At 48.5% G+C, this 27,171-nt stretch overlaps 10 protein-coding genes across 10 annotated transcripts; 6 read left to right on the top strand and 4 right to left on the bottom strand.

The window, feature by feature from the left end:
- Positions 1-451: 451 nt before the first annotated feature.
- AO090120000288 (mismatch repair ATPase MLH1) lies at positions 452-2,818 on the top strand (the record flags this gene model as incomplete). The annotated part of the gene is made up of 4 exons (XM_023237681.1): positions 452-547; positions 604-783; positions 837-1,103; positions 1,157-2,818. 4 exons carry the CDS (start codon positions 452-454, stop codon positions 2,816-2,818), a joined length of 2,205 nt encoding a protein of 734 aa, XP_023092487.1.
- A 621-nt stretch (positions 2,819-3,439) lies between these two features.
- On the bottom strand, positions 3,440-5,796 carry pps1 (tyrosine/serine/threonine protein phosphatase PPS1; the record flags this gene model as incomplete). The annotated part of the gene is made up of 6 exons (XM_001823964.3): positions 3,440-3,563; positions 3,649-3,705; positions 3,754-3,874; positions 3,947-4,843; positions 4,894-4,980; positions 5,040-5,796. 6 exons carry the CDS (start codon positions 5,794-5,796, stop codon positions 3,440-3,442), a joined length of 2,043 nt encoding a protein of 680 aa, XP_001824016.1.
- Positions 5,797-5,863: 67 nt separating this feature from the next.
- Positions 5,864-6,537, bottom strand: AO090120000286 (uncharacterized protein; the record flags this gene model as incomplete). The annotated part of the gene is made up of 4 exons (XM_023237680.1): positions 5,864-5,966; positions 6,037-6,068; positions 6,204-6,369; positions 6,449-6,537. 4 exons carry the CDS (start codon positions 6,535-6,537, stop codon positions 5,864-5,866), a joined length of 390 nt encoding a protein of 129 aa, XP_023092486.1.
- Positions 6,538-8,366: 1,829 nt separating this feature from the next.
- On the bottom strand, positions 8,367-12,355 carry AO090120000285 (tRNA methyltransferase PPM2; the record flags this gene model as incomplete). Its single annotated transcript, XM_023237679.1, has 8 exons — positions 8,367-8,819; positions 8,883-9,173; positions 9,236-10,932; positions 11,002-11,366; positions 11,440-11,657; positions 11,739-11,834; positions 12,104-12,177; positions 12,292-12,355. The coding sequence occupies 8 exons, from the start codon at positions 12,353-12,355 to the stop codon at positions 8,367-8,369; spliced, it is 3,258 nt and encodes a 1,085-aa protein (XP_023092485.1).
- A 27-nt stretch (positions 12,356-12,382) lies between these two features.
- On the top strand, positions 12,383-13,893 carry AO090120000284 (phosphoinositide binding protein ATG18; the record flags this gene model as incomplete). Its single annotated transcript, XM_001823961.3, has 4 exons — positions 12,383-12,434; positions 12,493-12,647; positions 12,802-12,961; positions 13,019-13,893. 4 exons carry the CDS (start codon positions 12,383-12,385, stop codon positions 13,891-13,893), a joined length of 1,242 nt encoding a protein of 413 aa, XP_001824013.3.
- Positions 13,894-14,871: 978 nt separating this feature from the next.
- Positions 14,872-16,230, top strand: AO090120000283 (tRNA(Phe) (4-demethylwyosine(37)-C(7)) aminocarboxypropyltransferase; the record flags this gene model as incomplete). The annotated part of the gene is made up of 1 exon (XM_001823960.1): positions 14,872-16,230. One exon carries the CDS (start codon positions 14,872-14,874, stop codon positions 16,228-16,230), a length of 1,359 nt encoding a protein of 452 aa, XP_001824012.1.
- A 257-nt stretch (positions 16,231-16,487) lies between these two features.
- AO090120000282 (uncharacterized protein) lies at positions 16,488-17,658 on the top strand (the record flags this gene model as incomplete). The annotated part of the gene is made up of 4 exons (XM_001823959.1): positions 16,488-16,505; positions 16,560-16,632; positions 16,685-17,209; positions 17,279-17,658. 4 exons carry the CDS (start codon positions 16,488-16,490, stop codon positions 17,656-17,658), a joined length of 996 nt encoding a protein of 331 aa, XP_001824011.1.
- A 504-nt stretch (positions 17,659-18,162) lies between these two features.
- AO090120000281 (Mth938-like domain-containing protein) lies at positions 18,163-18,937 on the top strand (the record flags this gene model as incomplete). Its single annotated transcript, XM_001823958.3, has 2 exons — positions 18,163-18,667; positions 18,741-18,937. The coding sequence occupies 2 exons, from the start codon at positions 18,163-18,165 to the stop codon at positions 18,935-18,937; spliced, it is 702 nt and encodes a 233-aa protein (XP_001824010.1).
- Positions 18,938-19,305: 368 nt separating this feature from the next.
- AO090120000280 (alkaline phosphatase) lies at positions 19,306-21,185 on the top strand (the record flags this gene model as incomplete). Its single annotated transcript, XM_001823957.3, has 2 exons — positions 19,306-20,806; positions 20,866-21,185. The coding sequence occupies 2 exons, from the start codon at positions 19,306-19,308 to the stop codon at positions 21,183-21,185; spliced, it is 1,821 nt and encodes a 606-aa protein (XP_001824009.1).
- Positions 21,186-22,687: 1,502 nt separating this feature from the next.
- On the bottom strand, positions 22,688-24,124 carry utr2 (putative cell wall glucanase (Utr2); the record flags this gene model as incomplete). Its single annotated transcript, XM_001823956.3, has 3 exons — positions 22,688-23,448; positions 23,510-23,947; positions 24,007-24,124. 3 exons carry the CDS (start codon positions 24,122-24,124, stop codon positions 22,688-22,690), a joined length of 1,317 nt encoding a protein of 438 aa, XP_001824008.1.
- Between the last annotated feature and the right edge of the window lie 3,047 nt (positions 24,125-27,171).

The following is a 27,171-nucleotide window of genomic DNA, read 5'->3' as shown; positions in this document are numbered from 1 at the left end:
GCTCCGGGGGAGCTGTTAGATTCAAGTATGGCATTTGACTGTGGAGTTGTAGAGAAGAAAAAGTGACAGGTTGTTGACATCTAATTAAAGTAGGGGCGGTTGCGCATAGTTGAGACGGTTGCGGGATTCCGCGACTAAAATTAAATAAAATTAAATGGTTTAAATTCATGGGAGATTACTTAAGTTCAGAACAGACACATGATTTACTCCACCGCTTTGTTTCCAACGTGATCAGCTCAATATTAATACGTTGAAAAACAGACGGATTTGATTGAAACCATTGGTATTGACTGGACAGAAATATCATTAATTGCCAAGCCCAGGTCGCGTCAAGGCTATAGTTGCCTATCTCATCGGTGCGCATGGCCTTAGCTACCTAAGCCAATTGAGAAGAGCCGAGCTGATAGACAACAATAGACCTTGTTGATAAGTACAACTCCATTCAAGAACCATGGATCCTGAAATGGACGTGGATGCCCCAGAGCCTCGTGGCACCAAACGGGCAGCTGAAGAAGATGAAGCGTCGAAAAAACCTAAAAGAATCAGAGTCAGTTCCAACAGCAGGAGTCACGTCTCGACATATCCAACTAATAACGCGACCAGGCTCTTGATCCCGATGTTGTGAACAAGATCGCCGCTGGGGAGATTATAGTAGCTCCTATGCACGCTTTGAAAGAACTAATCGAAAATGCAGTCGACGCTGGCTCGACATCCCTCGAAATTCTTGTCAAAGATGGTGGACTGAAACTGCTGCAGATCACAGACAATGGCCACGGCATAGACGTGAGTCAAATCCATCAACATTAATACGCAACGAAATCGCTAATAAAACAAAGCGGGATGATCTACCCATTCTATGTGAAAGGTTCACCACCTCGAAGTTAAAGCAGTTCGAAGACTTATCATCCATTGGCACGTACGGTTTCCGAGGTGAGGCATTGGCCAGTATTAGCCATATAGCTCATCTCACCGTAACTACCAAAACTGCTGGCTCAAGTTGTGCCTGGAGAGCACATTACAGTAATGGAAAGCTTGTTGCTCCCAAACCTGGGCAGCCTGCTGCCCCCAAAGCCACAGCCGGACGAGGTGGCACTCAGATAACTGTGAGCAGAAAACCAACTTTATCAGCTGCTACAACTTCAACTAACCTAATCAGGTCGAGGACCTTTTTTACAATGTCCCAACAAGGCGGCGAGCATTCCGTTCAGCGAGTGAGGAGTATGCCAAGATACTTGATGTTGTTGGCCGTTACGCCGTACACTGCTCTGGCGTGGCCTTCTCCTGTCGCAAACACGGCGACTCTGGAGTGAGCATCTCAACGCCGGTGACTGCCAACACCATCGACAGAATTCGCCAGATTCACGGAAGCGCTGTAGCCAACGAACTTGTTGAATTCAAGTCCGAGGACCGAAAGCTAGGATTCCGCTCTTCTGGCTATGTTACAAATGCGAATTACCATGTCAAACGCACCGTTATCCTTCTATTCATCAACCACCGCTCTGTGGAGTCCACAGCAGTAAAGCGAGCAATTGAGCAGACCTACTCGAGTTTCTTACCCAAAGGCGGACACCCATTTGCCTATATCGACCTGGAAATCGAACCGCATCGCGTAGACGTGAATGTCCATCCAACAAAGCGCGAAGTCAACTTTCTAAACGAGGATGAGATCATCGAGTGTATATGCCAGGAGATTAAGTCAAATCTTACCCAGGTTGACTCAAGCCGAACGTTCCTGACGCAAACTCTTCTTCCTGGCGTTAGAACAATGGAGCCGGCACCTCGCGACCCCGATTCGACAGACGCTGAAGGCCGTACTCCTAAAACGCCAGCAACAACGAAGAAGCCATACGAACATAATCTGGTCCGCACAGACTCCAAAGTACGCAAAATCACCTCCATGCTATCACCCGCAGTCCTCAGTGCTACAGAAGCGGAAACAACCTCTGGTATTCTAGACGAAGGCCTGCAATACGAAACCACCGATCGCGAACCACTTCGGATCGCCCTCACATCCGTGAAGAACCTGCGCGCAAGCGTCCGCAACGCAATGCACAACACGCTGACGGAAACCATCGCCTCCCACACCTACGTCGGCCTCGTCGATGAGCGACGACGCATAACAGCCATCCAATCAGGAGTGAAACTCTACCTCATCGACTATGGGATGTTCTGCAACGAGTTCTTCTACCAAATCGGACTCACAGACTTCGGCAACTTCGGCGTCATAAAACTAGACCCAGCACCTAAGCTCATCGATCTCCTCCAGATTGCAGCCGACGCCGAACGAGAAGCCCCCAGCAGCCGAAAAGCAAAGTCAAGCGAGAAAAATGAAATCTTCGACAACGCACCAGACCTAGTCGCCAGAGCACTCATAGACAGACGCGAGATGCTCAATGAGTATTTCTCACTCCAAATCTCTGCAGAGGGCGAACTGCTCTCCCTCCCACTCTTACTTAAAGGCTATCTCCCGTGTCTGGGAAAACTGCCCCGGTTCCTCCTTCGACTTGGTCCGTATGTCGACTGGACAAGTGAGGAAGACTGCTTCCGCACGTTCCTGCGGGAGCTCGCGGCGTTCTATACGCCAGAGCAACTGCCGCCCCCTCCACCACCAGCAGAAAATGATGGGAACGAGGTATCCCCGGATGTTGATATGGAAGAAGAACTCACTAAGAATCGTCGATTACAAATAGCTCGGATGCTGGAACATGTGGTCTTCCCAGCGCTTCGATCTCGCCTAGTTGCGACGAATCGACTTCTTCGGGGTGTTGTTGAGGTAGCTGATTTGAAGGGTCTATATCGTGTTTTTGAACGGTGTTGATGTCGTGAAGAGTTACCAGAAGCGATCTAGTACTACTCTCTTAGTCCATAACCATCCACACCATAATCATATAGAGTATTTGATTGTGAGAAGACTCGCAAGTACATGGGTGGAAAGTATCCTCGCCAGATGCTCTCATACTATACCATACCGTATATCCATAATTAGGCAAGGCAGAATCCCAACGCTTTTAAATGCAGTAAAACGATATCAAGGGTAATTTGGATAATCATCTGCCTCGGTTAAGCGCAGTATACACATAGCCAATTCAGCCGAAGGTTATTATTATACGGCAAACGCCGACCAGAAAAGCATGATTATATACATGACAAGCATATCGTGGCATGCATTGCAAGACGTCACATCATTCAAGTAGATCGCATCCTTTAAACGCCCAAAATGAAAAGAGAAAGAAAAGTGACCCAAATTTTCCATAAGTCGTCCAGCCGTTTCCTTCGTTTATCTTTCATACCACATATATCAGTCGTTATCAACAACCAGATTACATCTGTATCATGACAATTGGTGTTAAAACAGTACATTACGGCTAAATGTGCCGTAATGCTCCGAGGCAAAGATTATCATTCGCACTCCAAGTACAAGATATCGCTTGATGTTTGCTTATCTCGAGTATGGTTTGTTCATCAATGCAATTTCGCGAGCCACTGTGGGCCATTCAAGTTCTCTCTTTGGAGGCTTGTTCTGCTTCTGCAGCTGCAGTTCTTCCCATTTCAGGAGCTCGTAGCTGAATCGCGCGTTAGCCGACGCATCAGAAAGGCGATGTGCAAGAAAGTGAGCTGCACGAAATGGGAAATTGAGGAGGGTCTTACACAAAACGCAGATGTGGCTGGATAATAACATTAAGCCGTCGTGCGCGAACGAAACAACTACTCCTATCAACTAAAGCTTCCAATGCGTCTTGAATGACCACTTACTATGCTCTTGGGAACGAAAGGCCTAATGATGCCATAACTTCTGCTATGCAAATAGTCGCTGATCGCGAAACCCCCACTCGGCAATGGACTAAAGTAGCCGTTCCGTCCTTCTTCCCTTTCCCTGAAGCGCCATCATGTTAGTTGACGTTCTATTGTGGATGATAACCTCACTGGACAGATAGCTGGTACTCACGGACAAAATCCAAGCAACGTTCCAGTTCCTGAGTCAATGGGTCGATGCCATTGTCTTGGACCTGGGTAACGTGCATAATGTTTTCTGCGCCGAACTTGGCCACCTCGGAATTAGTCCACGTAACTGACTCGCCAACACTTAAAATACGTCTGATGCCAAGAGCCCACAGCATTTCTGGATTATTTGCGTGCGATAGATTGCCGAGATACATATATGGCAGAATCCGACTGGGAAGTGAACCATCGAAGAACTTGAACCAGTGAGGATCTTCGAGCCCGGTAAGGCTGCCTATTGGTGTCGCAGGGCTTTCGTGTAATAACCTCGCTTGGACTGCGCTTAGAAACGTAACATCAGACGGGTAGGCAAAGAAGTTCCGCTTTTTGTCGCAGTGAAGTTTGAGCCACGCGTCAGGTGCTGTCACACCCTCGGCAAACATCACGTAGGCGATGACCAGTAGTGAGCTTTCTGTATAGCCATCTGGGCAGTGGATAAGTATCTTGCGAGGCTTTTTAGGCATAGGATCCATGGCGATATCCCCGTCGGAATCTCGTCGGTTTTCTGGTTCGTCCGGATTTGCCAAGTAGTAGAGCCACCGCACGGTATTGACGAGATCATCCACCTCCCTATCATCACCGGATGGTGGAAGAATAGACCCAGACGAAGGGAACTCCAACCGCTGGGGCCCATCATCAAGCTGCTTATTCAGTTTTGCCAGGAATCGAGGGCCTGGGAGGCTCGCAAAGTCGCTGGCCTCGATTAACAGATCAAAATACTCCCCAGTTGTAGGCTCAAGAGTCCCAGGTCTTAAAAGATAATCAGGGGTTGGCCCTTGCCAGATATTGGTTGAAATCTCAGAAGCCCGGGACATGTCGCACATCTCCCACCGTTCCCATTGAACTGATCATCTGTTAGGCTTGGGTCTGTCAAAAGGGAGTTCGAATACATACAGAAATCCATAATTTGGCCAGTGAGTTGTCCGCGGGCGTGAATGGCAACGATGCCCGGGGCACGTTGTTGAACTTCGGAAAAAGTAGCTGTTGATGATTAGCTCTCGCCCAACACAAATGTAGGCGGGCGACAAGTCTCTACTTACACGAGAGGACAAATGTATTATAGACCGGTAAGACCTGTTCCGGGTCATTCTTGCTTCTCCAACGATGTTGTGCAGCTGCGACTCTCCCAGCAACGTCTAGTAGTTGCTTTCGGGTAACGCCATCTTCTCCGTAGATGACAATGTCAGACAGCGGAGCTAATTTCGCAGTCTGAATCTGAAAGTTGCGCACAGAGAACCCTTCCCGAGGGTCGACCGCAAGGAACTCTGTAGTTGACGGGGCAAGGACCTCATCGAGAGATACTGCTCCTTTCAGCCTTCCGCTAATTAGATCCCCACCAACTTTGATAATAGTAATGCCTCGCCAAACTCTAGGGATCCGACGAAGAGAGCGTTTCCGATTTGTGAAAAACCCCAACTGTAGATGGTTCTCGGGATGGAGCCCGTGTAACCATGGGAAAACCTTGCTAGGGTCTGGGAGCGGCTGGGAAGCCCAATGGTCTAGGGCTGCTTCTAAAGTCACTGCATCTATCGAATACACCGCGGGTGAGCTCGACAGCTGTTTGTAGCTATCTGGTGGATATAGAAGGGAAGATGTCTGGTCTGTAACTTCTTCCTTGTGAAGTGGCGATGCATTGTGAGTTATGATTGGGGTGGGACCCTCCGGACAGAAGGGCAGATGCTTGTTTGGAATCGGCGAAGGGTTTCTGTTCAGACTCAGTGCTGGCGAAATCCCCGTTGGGGGAGGGGTGGAGTGGCGCAGTGTCTGCTGCTGTTGCTGTACCACGACTGTCGCCATGGTGCTTTGAACAAGGGTTGTGTCAATTGTGTGTCAAGTGTAGGGAAACAAGTATATAGGCCCAATGCTAAGACTGAGTGTATCCAGATAGTCTGAGCGACGATCGATCAACGACACATCCTTTACAAAATCGGTCGAGATGCAATTGTATCCACATGCGTGAGAGCTGTCTGTATTGTTGTTTTGGTCAGTATTTTGTGTTTTCTGATGTTCAACCGTCGGAAAGGGCATTTAACATACATCGCACGCTTCAAGAAGATGATTCTGCAAGCCTAGAAAAGAGCGTAAAATGAAAGTCAGCGGCTGAATTGAGCGACATTACTTTGAAGTGATCGGATCGACAGTTGGATTGGTTCGCACCCAACAAGGAGGGGAGGACATTACGTAGGAGACCGGATAATACCCACAGTAACAAGGGAACGCCCCACAGCGATAAGGGAACTTTGATATGTACCGGAGAAGGTCTTCAAGTAGGTTCTAATAACAAACACCACGGGAAGAAAGAATTGAAAATAAGGGAGAATTCGAAACCAGAGAAGGATGAGGAAATGAAAGAAGGGAGAAGAATAGGAACTGGAAGCCCGGGTTAAGTATAGTCGACGGGCGGATTGGGGATAATTTCACCTTGTTGCACAAGCAAGCAAGCAGAAACTAAGTACGGGGGTGGGGAGGGGTAAAGCCTAGTAACTCACGGCTAACTCTTTCCACACTAGGGCCCCCATTTCTTGAGAGCCTGAGCATGGGGTGTGTTTGTTTGGTATCATGCGAATTAATTCATGTTTTTTTTCCTCTCTTCTCTCTTTTTTCTCTTAATTATTTTCTTATTTATTTCTCGGAATTACCCCTCTCTCAATTGGATGATTCCTCTCTCTGTTTCACTCTCTTGTCAATCATAAAATGTACGCATTTATCAATTAAACATAACATGAATCTAATTTCTGCCTCATCATAACTGTGTCGCCATCCTTGTTTTTCGGGCATCTGTTCCCCACATCGGATTGGGATTTGACCTACTAAAAAGGACATATAACAACCGTATTACCGTTTGCGGCCAATGATCCTTCCATCCGTTCAGTTCCATTCAATCTGCATATCTATCTCAGGCCTCCCCTAGGGCACGAACTAAAAAAGAAAAGGTGCCCACACTGATTACATACGGTACGGAGTACAATCTATTTTACTTAATAATAATCGGTCTTTTTTTTTAACCTCCCCCACACCACCTCGAGAGAACCCCCCCGAAGTCTTGACGCCAACACTTCAAGGGTAAGGTCCAATGAGACCGAGAGGACGGACCCTTTCAACGCTCTGGACCATCTGAAGGCGACACAAGGGAAGGAGCAAGATTGTCCATCCCAGCGAATGGGATCGTCCCTCCGACCTCTCCAGAGCCCACTAAACGAAGTGGTTCGATCTCGGTCGTGATTATTGGCTTTGGACATCCGCATGGTCTCCCTCCCATTCCCTACCCATGTCTATCAAGCATGGATCCATGGTGCTGCTGTGTCATGCGTCTTTCCCACCCCTCGGATTATTCGACGAGTAACACATGAGTCGGAAATGCTTTGAATGACGCTGAGATCTGGTAATCCCCGTTCTATCCCACACCACTATTACCGATTTGGGGCGGATCAAAGGTACCGATTGATGGCAGAATAAATATCAATCTGGGGTTTGACTTTGGTATTATTCTAATTCTAATACTACCTTTACCTCCCAAACAATAAGGCGGATGGTTTGAACCTCGGAGTGGGACCTGCATCTTCTCACCTGCAGCACGGGACATGGAAATGTGTCACTGGTTCATCGCTAAAAAGGCCATGGATTATAGCACTAACGGGTCGCAACTCTCTGATTGGGCACGCGACCATTTCCCTTTCAACGAACAAATAAAGGCTGACGTTGCGCAACGTGCCCGAAACTCTGCCATCGTCAGCTTTTAGCTTCTAACTGGCTGGGAGCAGTGCCGCATACCTTCACCCGATAGGTAAATATTACAATAGCAGGCGTTCCTTAGGGTCGGCATGCAGCCTCAGGTTTCTCATCTTATATGATGATGGGCCATGCATGTTTGTGACATGGCACTAATAAATGCGCGTTTCCTACTCCAAGGGTTGGCATGACTCACAGGCAACAACTGTCCAGACATGTTTCGTACAGTATGCTGGCGCGTACATGCACAAATGTCTATCAAACTTATTACTTTTTCTATGATTGAGCCCTCATTCCCGGTCGCTTCCTTACATTTCTCCTAACGGAATACTCTTCGAACTACCGGATAGATATCGAGGGCACCTCTCATGGGGTTCGCAGCGATCTGCTCGCGTTGCCAGAGTGGTCGTCGCATGAGCTGGTTCAACCGGATCGAGACCAGCTTTCTCGCTTTTCCTCAATTGTTGAAGTAGTGCATTAGCCCCGAACTGTGGAGCCCGGGCATTCAAATACAGAGGTCCACGCTACTTGGCGCAGCACATCAATGAGTCTTTTTTTACTGGGCGATTGGGCATTAAGGGCAAAATCTCAAATCTTATCCAACTTCTTGTCAGTGTCTGATTGACACGGTAAGTGACCTATTTTTCTGCCTTGTCTTTCAATTCTTGGGCGAGCCTCAGCAGATAGAAGCGGGCCATCTCGCTTGGAAGCCCATCGAAGGACTTAGCCATCTTCTGGATATCATTTCTCGCCTTCTCGTAGGCCTGCAGGTCACGGTTCCCGTAAACATCCCGACCAGCTGCATATCCCTTAGACAAATTGCGGAAGAAGACATTAACAGCAACACTGACATCACCCGTTGGAGATGCCGTGTGCAGCCACAAAGGAGGGATGAATAAGATATCGCCACGCTTCAAGACTGCTTCTTGTGGCGACGTATGAGGGATTGAGGCGACCGATCCATTACTTTGAAATATATTGATGGTGGAGCTTGAGGCCCCTGGAGGCACCTGAAGGTATTGCACATCGCTCGGTGGGAAAAGAATGAGTCTCTTTTCGCCACGGATTTGACACAAGACATTCGCCATCACCTGTACAGAGATAAGGATCAGTGTTTCTGTTTTTCCACGTCATAGAACTCACTTCACACTTACATCGTAATGAAGCCATAATGTGACCGGTCCTGATATTCTGAGTGGCGAGCTGTGAGTGTTATCAGTTACTATGGAGAGCGACTCTGGCAGGCGAAAATCATGGCTTAAACTTGGAAAATCCACAGCCAGGTTGGCAGGTAGTTTAGTCGGCTGTTCGGCAGAAATGCTTCGAAGATACTGACGATCGCCTGCATACACCTCGTCCATGAAGGTACCGAATGTTTTGGTTGCATATGAGAAATTCTTGGTTTGGAAACTCATATGTGCCGACTGTGCCTCATGCACGACGATCTACTTTCATGTTTGTTTAGTATGCGAAATAAACAGAGCTCCATTTAGATTATCCGGCCTACCTTGCGGTCACCACCAACGGCACTTGTCAAATATTCTTTGGTCCAGAGTTCTGTGCAGGGGCCAACATCCGATCCTTCGATAATCACCGGCCTGCCCTCAGCTAAAATGTCTTGAAATTGTGCGGGATTCTGAACACATACGCGAGGGATTGGTGTAATCACTTCCGCCGCCCGGTAGGGTTCGTTCTGAGATTGCGCTGATGGCTTGGATGTCGCTTTTTCCGACTGCGACTTGTTTGGTTCCACTGACTCTGGAATCAAGGTCCAGTCATTCTCAGTAGTCGAACTCACGTCCTGCAGAAGCCATGTACCCTCGGTCCAATATGTTCCGAATGAGAAACAAACAGCTCCACCACCCAATATCAAAATCTCTTTAGAGTCAATGGCACAGGAGACATGGCCTACTAGTAAAGGCCTTGGGCCATCAAGTCTGTTTCCGAGTCCTAGTGCCGAGATGATTGTGTGGTTTGAGGGCCACCCACTGGCAATGCATTTGGTTAACTCTGTCGAATCAAGAAGCATTATTTCCTTGTCATGTGTGATGATTCCTCGAGGAACAATACCACCAACAATGACTAGACCCCACGCTGTTTGATTGACAGTCGCTCCAAATCGGTGGATTTGATTGAATAAGGACGAAGTTCTCCGCAAGTCATCAGTATGATCGGTCAGCTCCATAAATAAAGACCCGTCGCTCCGTTGGTGCAACTTCCATGTGAAGAAATCCCCCAAAATCGTTCCCTCGGCCCCAATTCCTCCAAAGAGTACGCCTGAAGTGTCGTTAATGCTTCCCAGACAAGCCCCAAATCGAGCCTTGATATGGATTGAATTGGTCTCAACTTGTTGCCAGTCTTGTTTCTTGCTGCTCCACGCCAACCAAGTGTTTAATGTTGTGCCATCGCTCGTCTTACCTCCATATACAAGAACATATTCAGAATCGAGAGTAACTTTGACAGCACTATGTCTGAATCGGGGGACCGGAAGACTCTGAGTCGAGCGCCACTGGTTTCCTTGCCTTACCCAACAATCCTTGAACCCGGATGCCGGTGAAGCTCTGCCGCCGACTAAAAGACAATCCTGGTTGCTTAAACAAGTCACTGTATGGCACATCCGTGCAGGGATGTCTCCGGGAGGGAACTCATGGGTCTTGGTGGTACCCTCGGACTTAGTGTATAGTTCTGTTGATGATAAACGAGTCTGACGACCGAGGCCAGAGTGATGTCCAACAGCCTTATCACTGTCAGGAATAACAGCTCCGAACCGTCTTTGACCACTTCCAGGGGGGCATTTGGCGAGTAATCGAAAATGCCCAGATTTATCTGTCTGCGGATCAAGCCCGGTTAAAGTTCTTGTGGCCGTTTCCGAGACTCGAGGCCTAGTGGAGGCGTGCAGAAGGAAATAATGGGACCCAAAAAGTGCAAACTCCTCCCACTCATCAAAAGGTTCAATGGCATCAAGTGACGCTCTCAAAGAACCGTCCACGAATTCATCGTCCGACCATAGGTCCCAGAGACTTCTAGCATGTGCGTGGTTCCAGCCAGCGTCTTTGAAGCGCTGTTCCTGTTCGTTCAGGGAGGGATATTCGTGAATCGAGTATAATGGTGCACCAAGCTTTTTAAAATGTTTCATCATTGTCGAAGCAAATGGATGGTCGGGGCCATCAGGGAAAAATTGTTCCAGTATACAGAACTGAGCATCTTCACTTACAATGTCAGCATTTATTCATCGGTAACGTTCAGACAAATATACACAGGGGTAATTCTGACCATTGCTTAGCCCTGAAGCCCAGCTGACAACCGCATTGGCGGACTTGACATCCATATACGTCAGAGAGACTTCGGCCAGGAAGAGAACCGCGCATTCAGAAGGCAGGACTTCTGCTCTAAGCACGGTGTCCAACTTGGTCAGGTTTTTCAGGTCGCACCCAATGGCTAGATAGGGCTTGCTGCGAATCTGCACAGCACTATCGTCGGGCAGGAATTCTACATCCTCAAGTAGTTGTGTTATCTCGTCAGTCTTGCGAATAGCCGTCTTCTTGTTGACCATAAGCTTCTCGTAATCGATATCCACAAAGGTCGTGTCTCTACACAGGTCGTTGTCCGCACTGAGAAGCATGTATGGAAGTGGATCACTACGATAATCTAACTTAGCATACGGTCCCCTTTTTGATCGCCCGACTTCCCGGGGACTAATCTACGACTCACAATCCGCATCCCAAATTCAAGACAAATTTAGGTTTGTCTGATGGCTCTCTCATAAACTTGCGCACTGTCTCCGCCATCGCATGCATGCGCAGCCAATATCCGCGGTTGATCAAGGGCGACCGTCTTTGAGGTTTCTTAACGAAGTAGCGAAAGAAATGAGGCTTGGAGTAGTAGAGCATTTCGACACTCCGTTTGGAGACAATACTGCTGTTATTTGTCTAGTATAGTTAGGCGCAGATAGACTAGGCAAGCAACTGGTGGGGATGTGCGCAGCGCCGCAGCAATTCATATAAACTCACCCCCATAACCAAGTCAGCTTCCCTCTCAGCCTTAGAATTAACTCCAGCCATGGCTGGTTTCTTTGCAGGTCCCATAATGCAATGGCTTTCTCTGGACTGTGAAGAGGGAAGTTGCATGGATTTGTTCTGTGGTTAAGTAGCGCCCGCCCTGTAATATTTTTTTACCCGCCAAAGAACAAGATGTGGCCCGAGCGTCCGATGAATGGCTCGCTTGCCGCCTGACGCATTCAGACCGCGGCAGAACGAACTGCTGTTCAGCGATCCCCCGGACTCTCCGCGGTCAACTTACCTGCTTGTTTCCCAACGTCTTCTTCGTCCTGCGGCGATCGCATCCGTGCATACTTGCCCTGTAGGGAGTAACTTACCGTGGAGCTTTGTCGCGAACGCCGTTTGAGAACGAGAGATGTCCGGCGACGATCGTCAGTGACGTGAAGCTGCCCTGTGATGGGATCGGTTGTGCCCCTCCGCTCAAAGAACAATAAGTTTCATTGATTTAATAAAGGAAGCGCGGTCTCGCCGTTCTACTTTGTTAAGCTCTGGAAGATATATATACCGTTTTTTGCCGCTTTTTCAACTCTACAGTACACTTTAGAGAAGAGGACTGGATTGGACGTCATCGCTCCACTCGATCGCCTCTAGACAAGATGGCGATGAACTTCGTGACATTCAACCAGGACTACAGCTACTTGGCTGTGGGTAAGGACCTCCCTTAAGCCTTTCATTCTTTCCCAGGATGTTTCTTAACGGCTTGCAGCGACTGCCAAGGGGTTTCGCATATTCACAACAGACCCTTTCGCCAAGAGCTATGAGACCAAGGAAGGGAACATTGCTATAATCGAGATGCTGTTTTCGACATCTTTGGTCGCGTTGATTCTCTCACCACGTCGCTTGCAAATCACTAATACAAAGGTTCGTAGAATCCTTGCGCATCCAAATCAAGGACCGTATCGCCTCCCGTATGAAGAATCATGTCATTTGAATCATCCAGCCTCTAATGCGTTTCACTGCCTGTGACTCTACATGTCCTTAAGAAATTATTCTAACATCTTCTGGGTCTTTATAGCGCCAATCTACAATATGCGAGTTAACGTTTCCCACCACTGTCCTAGCGGTTAAACTGAACCGGAAACGGCTCGTCATCGTTCTAGAAGACCAGATCTATCTCTATGACATCCAGACCATGAAGCTGCTATATACCATCGAGACATCTCCAAATCCTAGTGGTAGGGATTTATATGCTTTATCATCTTTGATTTGGCTTTGATTCTAACATCACACAGCAATCTGTGCTCTGTCTCCCTCCTCCGATAATTGCTATCTCGCATACCCTCTTCCACATAAAGCTCCGCCTACGTCCTTTACTCCTCCGTCCCATGCGCCTCCCGGGAACACACATATTTCACCTACAAGCGGCGAAGTACTGATATTCGATACACTGAAGCTAGAAGCAATCAATGTCATAGAAGCCCATCGATCTCCACTGGCATGCATAACGCTCAACAGTGATGGTACTCTGATAGCTACCGCTTCTGATAAAGGGACTATCATTCGGGTCTTCTCCGTACCTGACGGTCACAAGCTATACCAATTCAGGCGAGGCTCGATACCTTCCAGGATATACAGCATGTCGTTCAATACGACCTCCACCCTTCTTTGCGTCTCATCCTCCACCGAAACCATACATCTGTTTAAGTTGAGTCAAGGCCAATCTTCGGAAAGTTCTCTGCCGTCCCCTTCAGCGCCCCAAAGAAGCATGAGTCAGAGCTCTCTGAGTAACTCTCCGGATGAGGATGAAACGAGTGGTGACAAAGACTCCTCCGAATTTCATTCCAGGAAACACAATGGCACTCTAATGGGCATGCTTCGGCGAACCTCACAAACCGTTGGAAGCTCGTTCGCCGCCAAGGTGGGCGGATATCTTCCAAAGGGTGTTAGTGAGATGTGGGAGCCAGCGCGAGACTTTGCTTGGATCAAACTTCCGAAGTCGAACCCCGGCCCGGGGGGCAACGGCAACACCGGACCCCTGCGAAGTGTTGTAGCAATGAGCAACAACACCCCCCAAGTGATGGTTGTGACCAGCGATGGCAATTTTTACGTTTTTAGCATCGATCTTTCCAAAGGAGGGGAAGGAACCCTAACCAAACAATACTCGTAAGTCCTCCTTGTTGCCCGACCCCCATTAACAATGCTAACGTTAAATACCAGAGTACTTGACGCAAATGATAGGTTAGGATACTCCGTGACGGATTATTGACCGTCCTTCCGCCTGTTACTCACTACGAGCTTACGTTCGTTACGATTCATTCTGGTGTTGTGCCTTGTAAACATTGTTGACAACAGCGGGTTTGGCTTTTATCTACTCTCTTTAATTAATCGATCATCTAGTCACGCATCCCTTCATCATTCCATTTCGAAACATCCAATGTATTTTTCCTAGCGTTGGTTGTTTCTACCTGCTTTCTGTTATTCCCAGCCATCTCATGGACTATCTTTAGTGCCATACTACTTTCACATCACATACTCAATATATCCTAATACGAAGACGAAGATCCATGCATTAACATCAACCCGTTTCAGTAAAGAGTCTCGTGTAAGTTCTACAAGGACTTCGCAAGTTGTACTATATGAGCATTGCAAGAATGCATAGTAGTTATCCTTTGACGCAAAGGCGCATCAAGAAATTATGACATCAAGAGCTCTTCTCTAGATCCCGGGACGCAAGTCTACCAAGTACTGAAAATACTCAAGAAGACATACTTAAAAGATCCCTTTCTCTCCCTCCATGTCAATGTAGGTCACATGACACAGGTAGTGAAAAGTGGAAAATATCATCGAAAATTGGCGACATTTGTGAAAATTAACAAAGTCCGCCGAACTCGACTATAAAATAGAGACGATAAGACAGAGAGTCTCTAATATCACAATTCTGCAGAGCTATTAGCCTGTCTGCGGAGAAATTGCGTCTGCTACCAGATTACATATCTATCCACTGGATACCAACAATATATATCCAGACACACCATGCAACTGCAAAAATAACTGCATATAAAACAAGAAAGAAACATATACAACCAATACTACATCTATACAACCCTCATTAACCCCCAATACCCAACCCAACACCCTATCAAAAATGAACCAAGAAACGACAACAACAACATCCTCATCACAACCCCCCACCACCAAAAAGCCCAGCCGCCATGAAAAAGGCAGCAAAAAGGCACCCCAGAAAACCTTCAACCCGCTCCAAATCGGCATCCAAGACTTCGTGACAAACAACATTTCCCCAGAAACACTTTCCCAGTATGGCTTCTCATCAGAGACCCTACATTCCAGTCTTCCAAAACGCTTTACAGTCTACGAGCCTATGCTGCTCCTCCCCGTGAACGCCTTCAGCAGCCCCCCAGCCTGGAGCGCTCTGTACCAATCCCTAACAGCCCCGCAGCAACAGACCCTCTACGCCTCTCTGGTAAAGGCATTCAGCCGCATGGGCGTAACGCACGTTGCTATCAACGCGCCCATCGCGCTGACAGACACACAAGGCCAGGAGAACAGAATGCGCAGCCCCGCGGGTCTCGTCCCGCTCTATGGTGACTTTGGACCTCCTCCTCCTGCTGCTGCTAGTACTGCTTCTTCCTCCGCCGAGGAAGAGGGCCAGCCGAGCGACGAGGACCTGGAACGGGCGTTCTGGGTGCACACAATGCAGAATCATGGGATTGTGCAGATCTGGGCGCCGCTTTATACGATGTTCTCCCGTGGCAACGTCACTGAGAAAGCGCGGGTTCTGGGCCATGGGGCATCGCCTTTTGAGGGGCTGGAAGTGGGCCAGTTGGGCGGGCAGGCTGTGTCGGACGTGGGCGTTGTGGATATGTATGCTGGGATTGGGTATTTTGTATTTTCGTATTTGAAACGCGGGGTGAGGCGGGTTTGGGGGTGGGAGATCAATGGCTGGTCGGTTGAGGGGCTTCGACGGGGGTGTGAGGCGAATGGCTGGGGATGTAGGGTTGTTAGGGTCCGGGAGGATGGGGGATTGAGTGAGGGTTTGTTGGACTTGGTGGGTAGTTTGAAGGATACTGATCGTGTCGTTCTCTTTCATGGGGATAATCGGTTTGCGGCGGAGATTTTGGGGGAGATTCGTCGTGTGATGGAGGAGAAGGGCGAGTGGAATCGCATTCGTCATGTCAATTTAGGGCTTCTTCCAACGTCTGTTGATGCGTGGGAGAATGCGTGCAGGATGGTGGATGCGCAGTTGGGGGGTTGGGTCCATGTGCATGAGAATGTTGACCTGCGCGAGATCGAGCAGAAGAAGGAGGATATCACCGTCGAGTTTGGGAGGTTGCGGGCTGAAGCTCTTGGATTGCAGGATACTATTGCATCGGCTGAATGCCGACATGTCGAACAGGTCAAGACTTATGCACCGGGGGTTATGCATTGCGTCTATGATATGAAGCTGCTGGCTTGCAGTGAGTTGCAGCAGAAGACCGCTGGTTGAACGGATCATGCATCCCTATACATTGATCAGGCTGGTACTGAGGAATAGAGGACAAAATAATGCTCTTTGAGCCAGTATCAGCCACGGCTTTGAAGCATCACGCTATAAAGAGGGAACAGGTCCATTCCATGAGAACAAACCCATTCTTTCTCAACAAAGAGACATAATCCCGAGTAAATGCCAGGCATGATAAATTATGTACCCAGCCCTATCTTCCACATAAACCACACCATGCAAGAACCTATCAAACCTCCACCATGAAACCGCTGCTTGTGGTATGTCAGCCTTTCCACATCCAGGAACTACTCTTAACATAGACTCCACCGCAGAAAAAGTTCATCAACAACAGGTTTGAGCTGATTCGCCCTATAAGTGGCGGCAGCGAAGGCAGTGTATACATAGGTACAGCCCAACTCAACAGAAACGAGCTCTGCAAACCTGACAACTCTTCAAGCCAGAGACCACCACACAGGAAAAGAACTAGCCATAAAGCTCTATCATGAGCCATCGGGCCATAAATCGTATCATCGTGAGGTCAATGGGTACCGCTACCTAGCCGGACTCATGGGTGTCCCGAAGTTCTACTGGGCAGGACAAGATCAACGATACCATGCCACGGCCATTGAACTCCTGGGGCCCAGCCTGGCCCATCTGTGGCGGGACTGTGGGCGCAGATTCTCCCTGAAGACTGTACTATTGCTGGCAGATCAGTTGATATGTCGGTTTCAGGAGCTCCATTCGAGAAACTGTGTCCACCGAGATATTAAGCCAGAGAACCTTCTTATAGGAGTTGGGAGGAAGGCGAATAGGGTCTATGTGGCTGATTTGGGTTTTGTCAAGAGGTATAGTGCACTGAGTGACCGTCAAATTTTGAAGCGGGAGCGTCATGATAGGCGTGAATGCGAGAAGAATCCTGGGATTGGCGTGGGCTTGCAGGGGACAGAGGTATATGCTGCTTGGCGGGCGCATTATGCGAAGCGTATGCTTCTACCCTTTTCTCTCTTTCGCTTCTGTTGTATATTGAGTCGAAGCTGATAATCAGATCTAGCACAATCACCCCGCGATGATATGGAAAGCCTAGGATACGTGCTTGTTCGCTTCCTCAAAGGCCACCTTCCGTGGGAGAGACTTTGGGCATCAGCCTGTACAGACTTGGAGAGACAGATAGCCGTGGCTGAGATGAAGCGCAATATACGTACCGAAACGCTTTGCAAAGGCCTGCCATCAGCGTTCAATTTATACTTCCTGCATATCTTGTTGAAGGCGACACCTGACTACACCTATTTGCGTGAGATCTTCCTGAGACTGTTTCGGCGTGAAGGGTTCAAAGACGACCAGATATATGACTGGACGTTCAAACAAGAGGCGGAGCTTCTGCGGCAGCATTGTAATAACAGGCTTAAGGAACAGGTGAAAAAGTTTCTATAGCGGTATAATAATGTTATCTGGTGCCAATCTTACTTTGTGAATACTTATCTCCTGCGGCAGTTGGTGATACATTCGGCATTAGATTTAGAGGGTAGTATCTCATACGGATCTAACCAGGCTTAACACAGTGAGTGCTTATCAATGTATGTATTTGATGGTAAACGCTATTAGTTTCTGCTGCACTTTGCTATCCTGACTGTCAAGGTGCAATATTGAAGAATGATGGAGGTGTGAACAACTAGGCTGGATCTACTAGTAGTACTTGACTTGAACGGACCAATGATGATCAATACTGTTAGGCCTTACTCAGCATTGTTGCCTGAGGCTTGCAGGTAGCGTTTACATCACGGGCTACCGATCATTGCAACTCCAGATTAAATCTCCATCTCCACTCGCATTTACTTCGCTCTCGATCCCTTGACCGGACCCCTTCAATTAGGCCCCGATTCGACAGACCAAGACCATTTATTTCCCAGAGATCAATTTATCTACATCATCGTCGCGATGCACTCGCCATCACCCCAACTGCTCCGCGCTTTGCGTACATCCATCTCGGCTCCTAATGTTACCAACCGACTATGCGCGAACACCCGCTCAGTATCTCCCATCTCTCGAATCACTCCTCACGTACAAACATACCGCAACAATAGCAGCCATGCCCGGCCCGTACGGATGGTACCTCGCGCGCACACCGCGAAGCCAGCGAGCCGCGATCGGGGTCCGCAGTCAACAGAGGATACGCAAACGGACTTTGCTGCGCTGAACGTGCTCGGAAACATCCCAGCACCTACTACCGCTATTGATGCCTGTCTGGACAATGGATTTCATTTGGATAATGGCCTCAAGCTCACAAACGGCGATGGTCTGTTGCTTGTTGGAGGCGAAGCTTTCTCATGGAGGCCGTGGACAGCGATGGGTGGAGAAAAGAATGCTATGGTGAACAAGAAGGGCCAATTTGAGGTTGACGAACAAGCCTGGGGACTTTTGGGACTCGTATGGCCTCGTCCGGGTAGGTTTCACCTTTCTTTTTTTTCTGTTCCTCTTCTCGAGGAAGCTTTTTGTTAACTGAATGCTGCGGGCAGACCTCTTGATTATTGGGATGGGCGCTTCTGTGTTTCCTCTTTCCCCTGAAACAAGGAGACAAATCAATTCCTTGGGTGTTCGTGTTGAGGTTCTGGATACTAGGAATGCCGCAGCGCAGTTTAATCTGCTTGCGACTGAAAGAGGAGTGTCTGAGATCGCGGCGGCTATGATTCCGATTGGGTGGAAGGGACGGTAGATGTTCATCTTCGGAGAGATCTTGTACAACTGTATAAAACTGTAGGATTGTGTAATAATATATGCTATATACGGAGTATACTCACTCTTCACTCATGAATTTCACCCCACGGACTCGGTAATGTATAAATGATCTACCAATAGTTCGACTATGCAGAGGAGACTAACTGCATACGGCAGTTTCAGGCCCCGGGGCAACGTGACGTATCAAAAGCCCCGTGCCAAGCCCATACCCCAACTCACCTGAACTGATCTCTCCTCACCGTCTCCCTTTCTCCTCACTCTCATAACACCCTCTATTCGATGTCTATGATCCCTTTCCATTGCAATTAACCCTCTAAGTTGAGCTTCGAAGGCAATCCGTCAGTCATGGCGCGAGACGAGCCCCTTTTGGCTCCGCGCCCCTCCTCCGACCACTCCTCGATTCGGAATGCAGAAGAAGAGGACGCCTTACTAACAGGCGAGCGCACCCACCGTGAACAGCAACGCAGCAAATGGGCCTTCTGGAAAGACGTCGGTCTCTTTTCCTGGGCGTTCATTGCTACCATTGCCGTGATCGTCCTCGCCGTGGTTTACCAACATGAGACGAGCAAAAACCATAGCGCGAAGCAACCTTGGGGCCCCGGAGGCAAGCCGACCGGCAAGCGGAACTTGATCTTCATGGTCTCCGACGGAATGGGACCCACTAGTTTGACTATGACCAGAAACTATAGACAATTCACGGAGGGACTGCCCGTGGATCAGACACTCGTGCTGGATGACCACATCATTGGTACTTCTAGAACGAGGTCCAGCAACAGCCTTGTCACTGATTCGGCAGCCGGTGCTACTGCCTTCTCGTGTGCCCATAAGAGCTACAATGGAGCTATCTCCGTGCTGCCTGACCACTCGCCTTGTGGAACTGTGCTTGAGGCCGCTGCCTTGGCTGGTTATAAGACCGGCTTGGTCGTTACCACTCGGATTACGGATGCTACCCCTGCCTGTTTTGCTTCGCATGTCAACCTTCGCGGGTATGAGGATCGTATTGCGGAGCAGGAGATCGGTGAACACCCGCTGGGCCGTGTGGTGGATTTGATGTTCGGTGGTGGACGATGCCATTTCCTCCCCAACTCAACGGAAGGCAGCTGCCGTGGTGATGACCGGGACTTGATAGAGATCGCTGGCCAAAAGGGCTTCCACTACCTGAATGACCGGAAGGCCTTCGATTCCCTGAACGGCGGCTCGGAAGCCAAGCTGCCGCTCCTGGGTCTCTTCGCGGAGAAGGATATTCCCTATGAAATTGACCGTCGCAGCCAGGATGGCGTGTACCCATCCCTGGAAGAAATGACCCGTACCGCACTCAAGACTCTCAGCCAAGCCACCGCGGACAGCGACAAGGGTTTCTTCATTATGATCGAAGGCTCCCGCATCGACCACGCCGGACACGGAAACGACCCCGCAGCACAGGTTCACGAAGTCCTAGCCTACGACCGGGCCTTCGCAGCCGTCCTTGAGTTCCTGGAGCAAGACTCTACCCCAGGAGTAGTGGTTAGTACCTCTGATCACGAAACGGGCGGTCTGGCCGCGGCTCGACAGCTGCATGACGCTTATCCGGAGTACAAATGGCTGCCAGGCGTCCTGGCCAACGCCAGCCATTCCTCTGAGTTTGCCGGTGCAACGCTCAGGGAATACCTCTCCAAGAACCCGGATGCCAAGTCTCAGCGCAAATTCGTTCACGAACTCCTGGAGAAATCCCTGGGCGTTTTCGACGCGACGGATGAGGAAATCGACCATCTTCTTGACCCCAAGCTGCCTTATACGAACAACTACGTGTTTGCCGATATCATCAGTCGTAGGGCGCAGATTGGTTGGTCCACGCATGGACATTCGGGTATGTTCCCCTCCCCTTCTCTTCTCGTTAGTAATCGTACAAGCTGACAACCGGTTTAGCCGTTGACGTGAACATCTACGCCTCCTCCACCAAAGACGCCTGGCGTCTGGTGGGCAACAACGAGAACACAGACGTCGGAGCCTTCCTCTCCGACTATCTTGAAGTAGACGTAGAAGACGTCACCAGGCGCCTTCAAACTCCTAGCGAGTGGACATGGAAGCCTGAAGTCGAACCCTCCACCTCCACATCTCTCAGCTGGTTGGGAGACCCCTTGGGCGAGGCCGTCCGCACCGATGGTTTGGATACCTACCATGGAGAATTCAAGAAGCGCTCCATGGACTTGGAAACGAGGGAATGTGGCTGCGGTGAGCTGCATTGAGATACTACAATTCATCTAGCGTTCTTTGAATTGGCGTTCTGGGCTTGATCTAGGGTTCTATATATGTTGGTTTTGGCTTTTGCTATAGATATACTGTTTAGTGAAATTGTGAAAGGATTGATATCTCCATGTGATTTGAAATACAAACATATTATGACCTATAAAGATCAACAATGGCTGGGCATTTAATAGGTAGTATGGAGTATAAAACTTCATATCACAAATTAACCCTGAAAAATACCGTTAAACCCAAAACGACCAACCCCTATCTACAAGTACATACATACACCCCAACAAACTCTAAAACCCACGCCCTCAACCTTAAAAGAAAGCCTCAAAAAATAAAAAACCGAAAAATACAAATACAACCCACCCCAAAGACTAGTTATCAACCAACCCCCGCAGGCACTCAAAACAACTCCCCTCATTCACCCTCTCACCCCTTATATTGCCCCCATTCACCAAATGAACCACATTAGGACGACAATCGGGCACATCAAAGGGAACACCATCCTCACTTTCCTGGGGATTGTAGATCCGTTGAAGCTGGTTCAGGACTTCATAGCATAGTTGGTCGATTTCGAAATTCGTGTGCGGACAGTCTAGGTAGGTTATTTTGATGTAGTAGCACATATTATTCTTCCTTCTTCTTTTCTTTTCTTCTTTCTTTCTGGCCTTTTTAGGGGATTTTGTAGTAGATGTGGCTGGTGGTGGTGGGATTTGGTTTTGTTCTTTTAGGGCTGGGTTGCTTGGGTGGAATATGAGTTTCGATGATGGGCGGTTTTGGTGGGAGGTTGGATAGGTAGATAGGTAGGTATATTGATATGGGGAGTTTAGTGACGTGGGGGGGTTAGGTGGATGAAGCTTGTATTTGAAGACATAATTTGGTGGGGATATGGTTCTTTTGTGTCTGGGTGATTATTTGAAATCGGATGGATTGTGTTCATCTTGAGTATAGTAACAATGAGTATGATTTGTGTTTGTTGTGGTGGTAGTCAGGGATAAAGGTTCTGTCGTAGTTGTAGTTGAAAGGGCTTAAAGGCAGTCCTGCCGTCAAGGGAAACATAGAAAAGATAAAAAAGAAAGTAAACAAAACATGCAGATCTAATACAACCAAAGTAGAATGCCGTGAAGAAAAAAATATTCATTGATCCGATACTCATCGACACCGAGCCAATCAATTAATAATACATATACTAGCATCAAAACGCAAACAAGGGTATTAGAATGAGTATCAAACGGCATGCAATGCGCCGTTTGCGGCATTGCCACGCGCGGTCATTAAAAGCATCAAAGACATCCAATCAGAATAGAATAGTTAACTGGTATAAGGCGACAGACATGAAGAGTGAGGGACCGCCATGGATAGAAGGTAGATTTAACAGAACACACCAAAACCGCGTGGGCATGGAATGGGGGGTAAGTGTTGTTATATACCCAAGGAAAGAAAAGAAAGAAAAGAATATTCAAGAATGAAGGCAAGGGCCCTAATAGTGACTGGTTCACAGAGTGACCAGCACGACGACAGCGACCAAGACGGCGAAGAAGGAACCCTTCATGACCCGCTCGTTCGCAGAGGCGGCACCATTCGAGTTATTGCTGTTGTTGCTGTCATTGTTGCTTCCCTGGCTGAATCCAGAATCACTGCTGCCGCTGCTACTGCTACCGCTACTGCTGCTGGTACTGTTGGAGCTAGTTGCACCAGGCTCATTACCGGAGCCACCGCGGTTTTCAGGAACGCTGTTGTTGGTGGACGCGCTCGAAGACGAGGACGAAGAGGAGCTGGCGCCGAGATCGGGGTCGAGGCCGGTAGCACCAAGAGAGGCGAGCACCGTGTCGTTGTTACTGAGCTTGAAAGAACCCTCAAGGCCGTCCTTGTTAGTAAGGATGTACGATTTCTTGCCATCTCCCGAGTTTGACGGAGGGTCATAGCATTCAACGGTGATCTCTCCGAATGAGGCATAGTAGTAACCCTTGTCCTTGATGTCCTCGCTGTCCCAGTCGATCTCACCACCGGCCCACTCAATGGTTCCTTCAGCATTGCTTGCCTGACCGGCGGGCCACAGAGACAACTGCATTCTCGAGGGAGTCTGAGGGAATTGGTAGCGCTTTGCGGTTTCATTCCAGGTGGATTCCCGGGTCAACGTCCGCTTGACGTTTCCGTCGACTGACCAGGTGATGGCATCGGGCTTCCAGTCAATTTCATACTCATGCCAGTCGTCGAAAGTGCTGCTGCCCGCGGGGGCCTTTCCGCCATTGTTGTCTAAGCAAAAGCGTCAGCGTCAGCGTCAGCTATTCTACCGCTGGGCAAACGAATCACTTACAGTCCAGGACGCCCTGCCAGTAGTAGTTGGTTTGAACGTTATCCAAGTCGTAGCCGACAAACTCAAAATCAATTTCGTCCTTAACGTCCGAGAGCAGGATAAAAGCAGACACGACACCTTTGCCACGGCTACTCTTTACCTTACCCTTGATCTTGCCATACCAGACGTAGTGGTTGTTTGCGAACAAAGTGCCCACGCTGTTCTTGGGCATGGTGAGGATCAGGTTGCCATCCTCAACCTTGGGGAAACCGCTGTAGACCCAGTCGGCCGCCGACGCGTTGCCAAGATACTTGGTGTTCAGCGCAGCACTGTCGAGGTTGTCCCACTTGTAGGTCTTGCTTTTGCAAATCGGCTCGGCCATGCAGGAGTCCAGACTGAACGACTGCATGGGATCACAGCCGCCGAGACAGTAAGCGCCAGTTCCACACTCGCCATATTCTAACGGAGAAACGTCAGCACGAGCGTTACACTATGTTCAAATAGCGAAGAGAACTCACGCGAGCAGCAAGGGTATTTCTCCGGACATTGGTTATTAGCGTCGCACTTGATAGTGTCGGCCCAAGCGAATGTGGAGGCCAAAGAGGCCAGGAGCAGAGAAGAAACGATGCGAACCATAATGCCGATAATATAATTAAAGTGACAAGGAAATGCAGTGATCGACGTTTATACGGCAGACTGCAGCTTGCGATACAATGTGGGCGTTAGCCACCAGTTCGGTTGACAATTTCCTTTGCTTTTTCCCCTCGTCACCGGAGCTTATCGACACCAGCAGATATAGATCGAACCCCAGGGGGAAAAGAGAAAAGAAAAAGTAGAAAAAGCGAGGGAACGTACCGAACTTGTACGGGTTCGAAGAGAGCGCGAGAGAGGAATCAATTAAATAAGACCTGCCGCAGGATCACAGATAATTGGACAATATATGGTGATGGAGACCCAATCAACGGACACGCCAGTTAATGAAGGACCGCGGGACAAAATCGCCGCCGAGAAGAGGAAAGGAGTCAGTAAACGAGGGAAACTGGTAACGAACGAGATCTCCGTGGGTCCTCGATGAAGGGGATTTTAACACCAAACGAGTCGACAAGTAAGGATTCTTGAAGACAAGAAAGGGCCAGCGAAAGTAGGGAGAGGAGGAGGGACGATTTTCCTGGAGAGGTCGATCGGGGGTGGAAGTTCTTTAAATGAATCCATGTCACTTCACTAGTCAGTGACTTGCACTTGTATTGGTCGTTTCCATTAATACGGAGGAGCCACGAGACGATGAACTTTTCCCCACGATTGATGGCACGGTCACCGGATTAGTCCTACTTACTTCTTCGCCTACAATTCAGACCAAGAAATTGATCCCCGAAAGATGTCCAGACGATGTCAGACCTCTGGCTCTTCTTACGATTTCTTGTTTTCTAGATCTTGACAGTTCTATTTAAGAATAAGAAACTATTCTCTGCAGCCACCGGAATGTTCTACAGAGACAAGTTGAAGACATCTCCGGAATCGTCAATTGGGAACCTGGATGTGAACATTACATACGGTACTGACGATACGTACGATACTTTCCAGGTTCTGGACGAAAGGTTAGCTTGTGTCCTTGTCTCCAGTCCCGTGCATGCCACAAAAGAAAGAAAGTGAAAAAATAAATAAATAAATAAAAAAAAAAAAGGGCCCTGGATTTGAACCTGAAGTGAACCCTTCTCGGGAACGGACCCACCGCCATAGGAAAAACTCAATGGGGTCTTCTTATCGGGGAAAAAGCTGCCGATTGGCAGGTCCGGACAAGACAGCCACACTACTCGTAGTAGTTTGTGGACACTAAGAGACACTTAGCTTCCATAATGATTCTTCTGCTCACAAATTAAACATGTCTTACTCCAATCACCATCGTTGGTTCGCAGGAACCCCTTCAGGGCCAATGGTAGTTTCCCCTTCCCAGGACGCGTGGATCTTTGTCTTAAGACAACTCCAATTCGAATCAGGGCATCGATATCACCTGATCCCTATAATCCCCCCCTCGGGAGACGCACGCCGATTTCATCCTCCGTGTCAAAGATAAGTGGGAGTAATTTTACAAGTGTCAGACACACAGTAACTACGTTAATCTATGTCAAGAATCAAATTTCAATCTGCGGCAATTTTTCTTGCTTGACCTCTCTCCACTGTCCAACCGTGCACCGAAGTTTTCGATAGATAGGGGGAACTGATGATCCCGACAGCACCACTAACTCCGGCTACTACTGGTGGAACGCCCTCCCAATCAAGGAAGCCTAACGGTTCTCCCGACTATTTATTACCGGGACTCCAATCTACGGCGTCTCTTGGTGTTCTTGGTCATTCAGCGGTGTTAGATAAGAAAAAATGTCTGTCTCCCATAGCGATTAGCGAGAGAATAAATGATGAAAAAATGAAGAAGTCCACTCGGTTCTATAATTAGGATTGTTTTAGGATATTTCTCCGGACATGTTAACGACCTGACATAGCCACTGACACCGTTGGAATGTGTGACGTCGTTCGGAGGCAAAATCGGTTCTGAAAAGGAAGCCATTGTCGACTAAACTCCGCTGGTTTCAGCTGACAGCTACACAAATAGATTATGTTTAAAACATTATCGTCCATTCTGTCCGAAAGATAACGAAACTAAGTTTGCCCGGTATGCGAACAAAAATAAAACCATAAAACTGAAATGATAGAAAAGACAAAAAAAAAAAAAAAAAAAAAAACGAAGAGATTTTTTCTTACTCCGTACTCAATACTAATCAGAGCTAGTCCGCTAATAATGGGGGAAATAGTCAGGAAGTTACCTTGGCACCCTTGGCCCATTGATTGCAGTAATGATAGCCTGCTCTACTGAACTCTATTGGGGTTGATAGCTGCGACCAGCGACGAGTGACATTCTCCTTTTCTCGCCTGCCCAACAGGGGTAGCTTTTGATCCATTGGATGCATAGACCAACTGCCGTCTGTACCTACATTGGTCCGGTACATGCATGGACGGATCAGACAGGGCCCGAAGATTTCTAATTCTATCATCCAACAATGGTGACAGCGATCAACGGGGGAAAACTTTCCTGGGCTTCATCTACTTTGACATCATGGGCATGTGTATGTACTGTATATCTTATCTATATCCCTTTAATTCCGTGCTTCATTGCTGAGATATTCCTGCACTTGACCCCTCCTATGCTAGTTTTCCGTTTCCAGCAATTTCTTAATAAATAAACAAACAACTAACTTAAAGGGAATCTGTGACTTATCTAATCGCGTTCCCCTGACCTCAAATGCCGTTCTCGGTCTCTATCAGCAATAATGCTCCCTGCTGCAAGGGGCCATCTGTCCCGTGTACATACGATGCCCTGTCACTTGTTTGAGTAGGATAGATCCAAAGGATGGTGAAGGTTCATATCATATCAATAATGGATGGTATTTGGTTTCTATGAGTTACCATTACTCGAGTGCCTGCCAGAGGCCTCCGAAAGCCATTATTGATATCTCACTGGCACTCTCCAACCTTGGTTGACTGTTTCCCTACCAGTATGCTCTGGACCATCAGCCAACCACAGCAAACGTTGCTCAAGGCAGAAGGTTCGGCTTGCGAATCATCCCTATGGCGAGCCGTGTTGAGACCAACCCTGTGCATGTATGACCGTCCCTGAGGGATCATGGATGGAA

The sequence above is a fragment of the Aspergillus oryzae genome, chromosome 5 (assembly GCF_000184455.2).
Source record: "Aspergillus oryzae RIB40 DNA, chromosome 5".
Classification (NCBI taxonomy): domain Eukaryota; kingdom Fungi; phylum Ascomycota; class Eurotiomycetes; order Eurotiales; family Aspergillaceae; genus Aspergillus; species Aspergillus oryzae.
The sequence above is the reverse complement of the archived record's forward strand: the minus strand, read 5'-3'. Positions and strand labels throughout refer to the sequence as shown.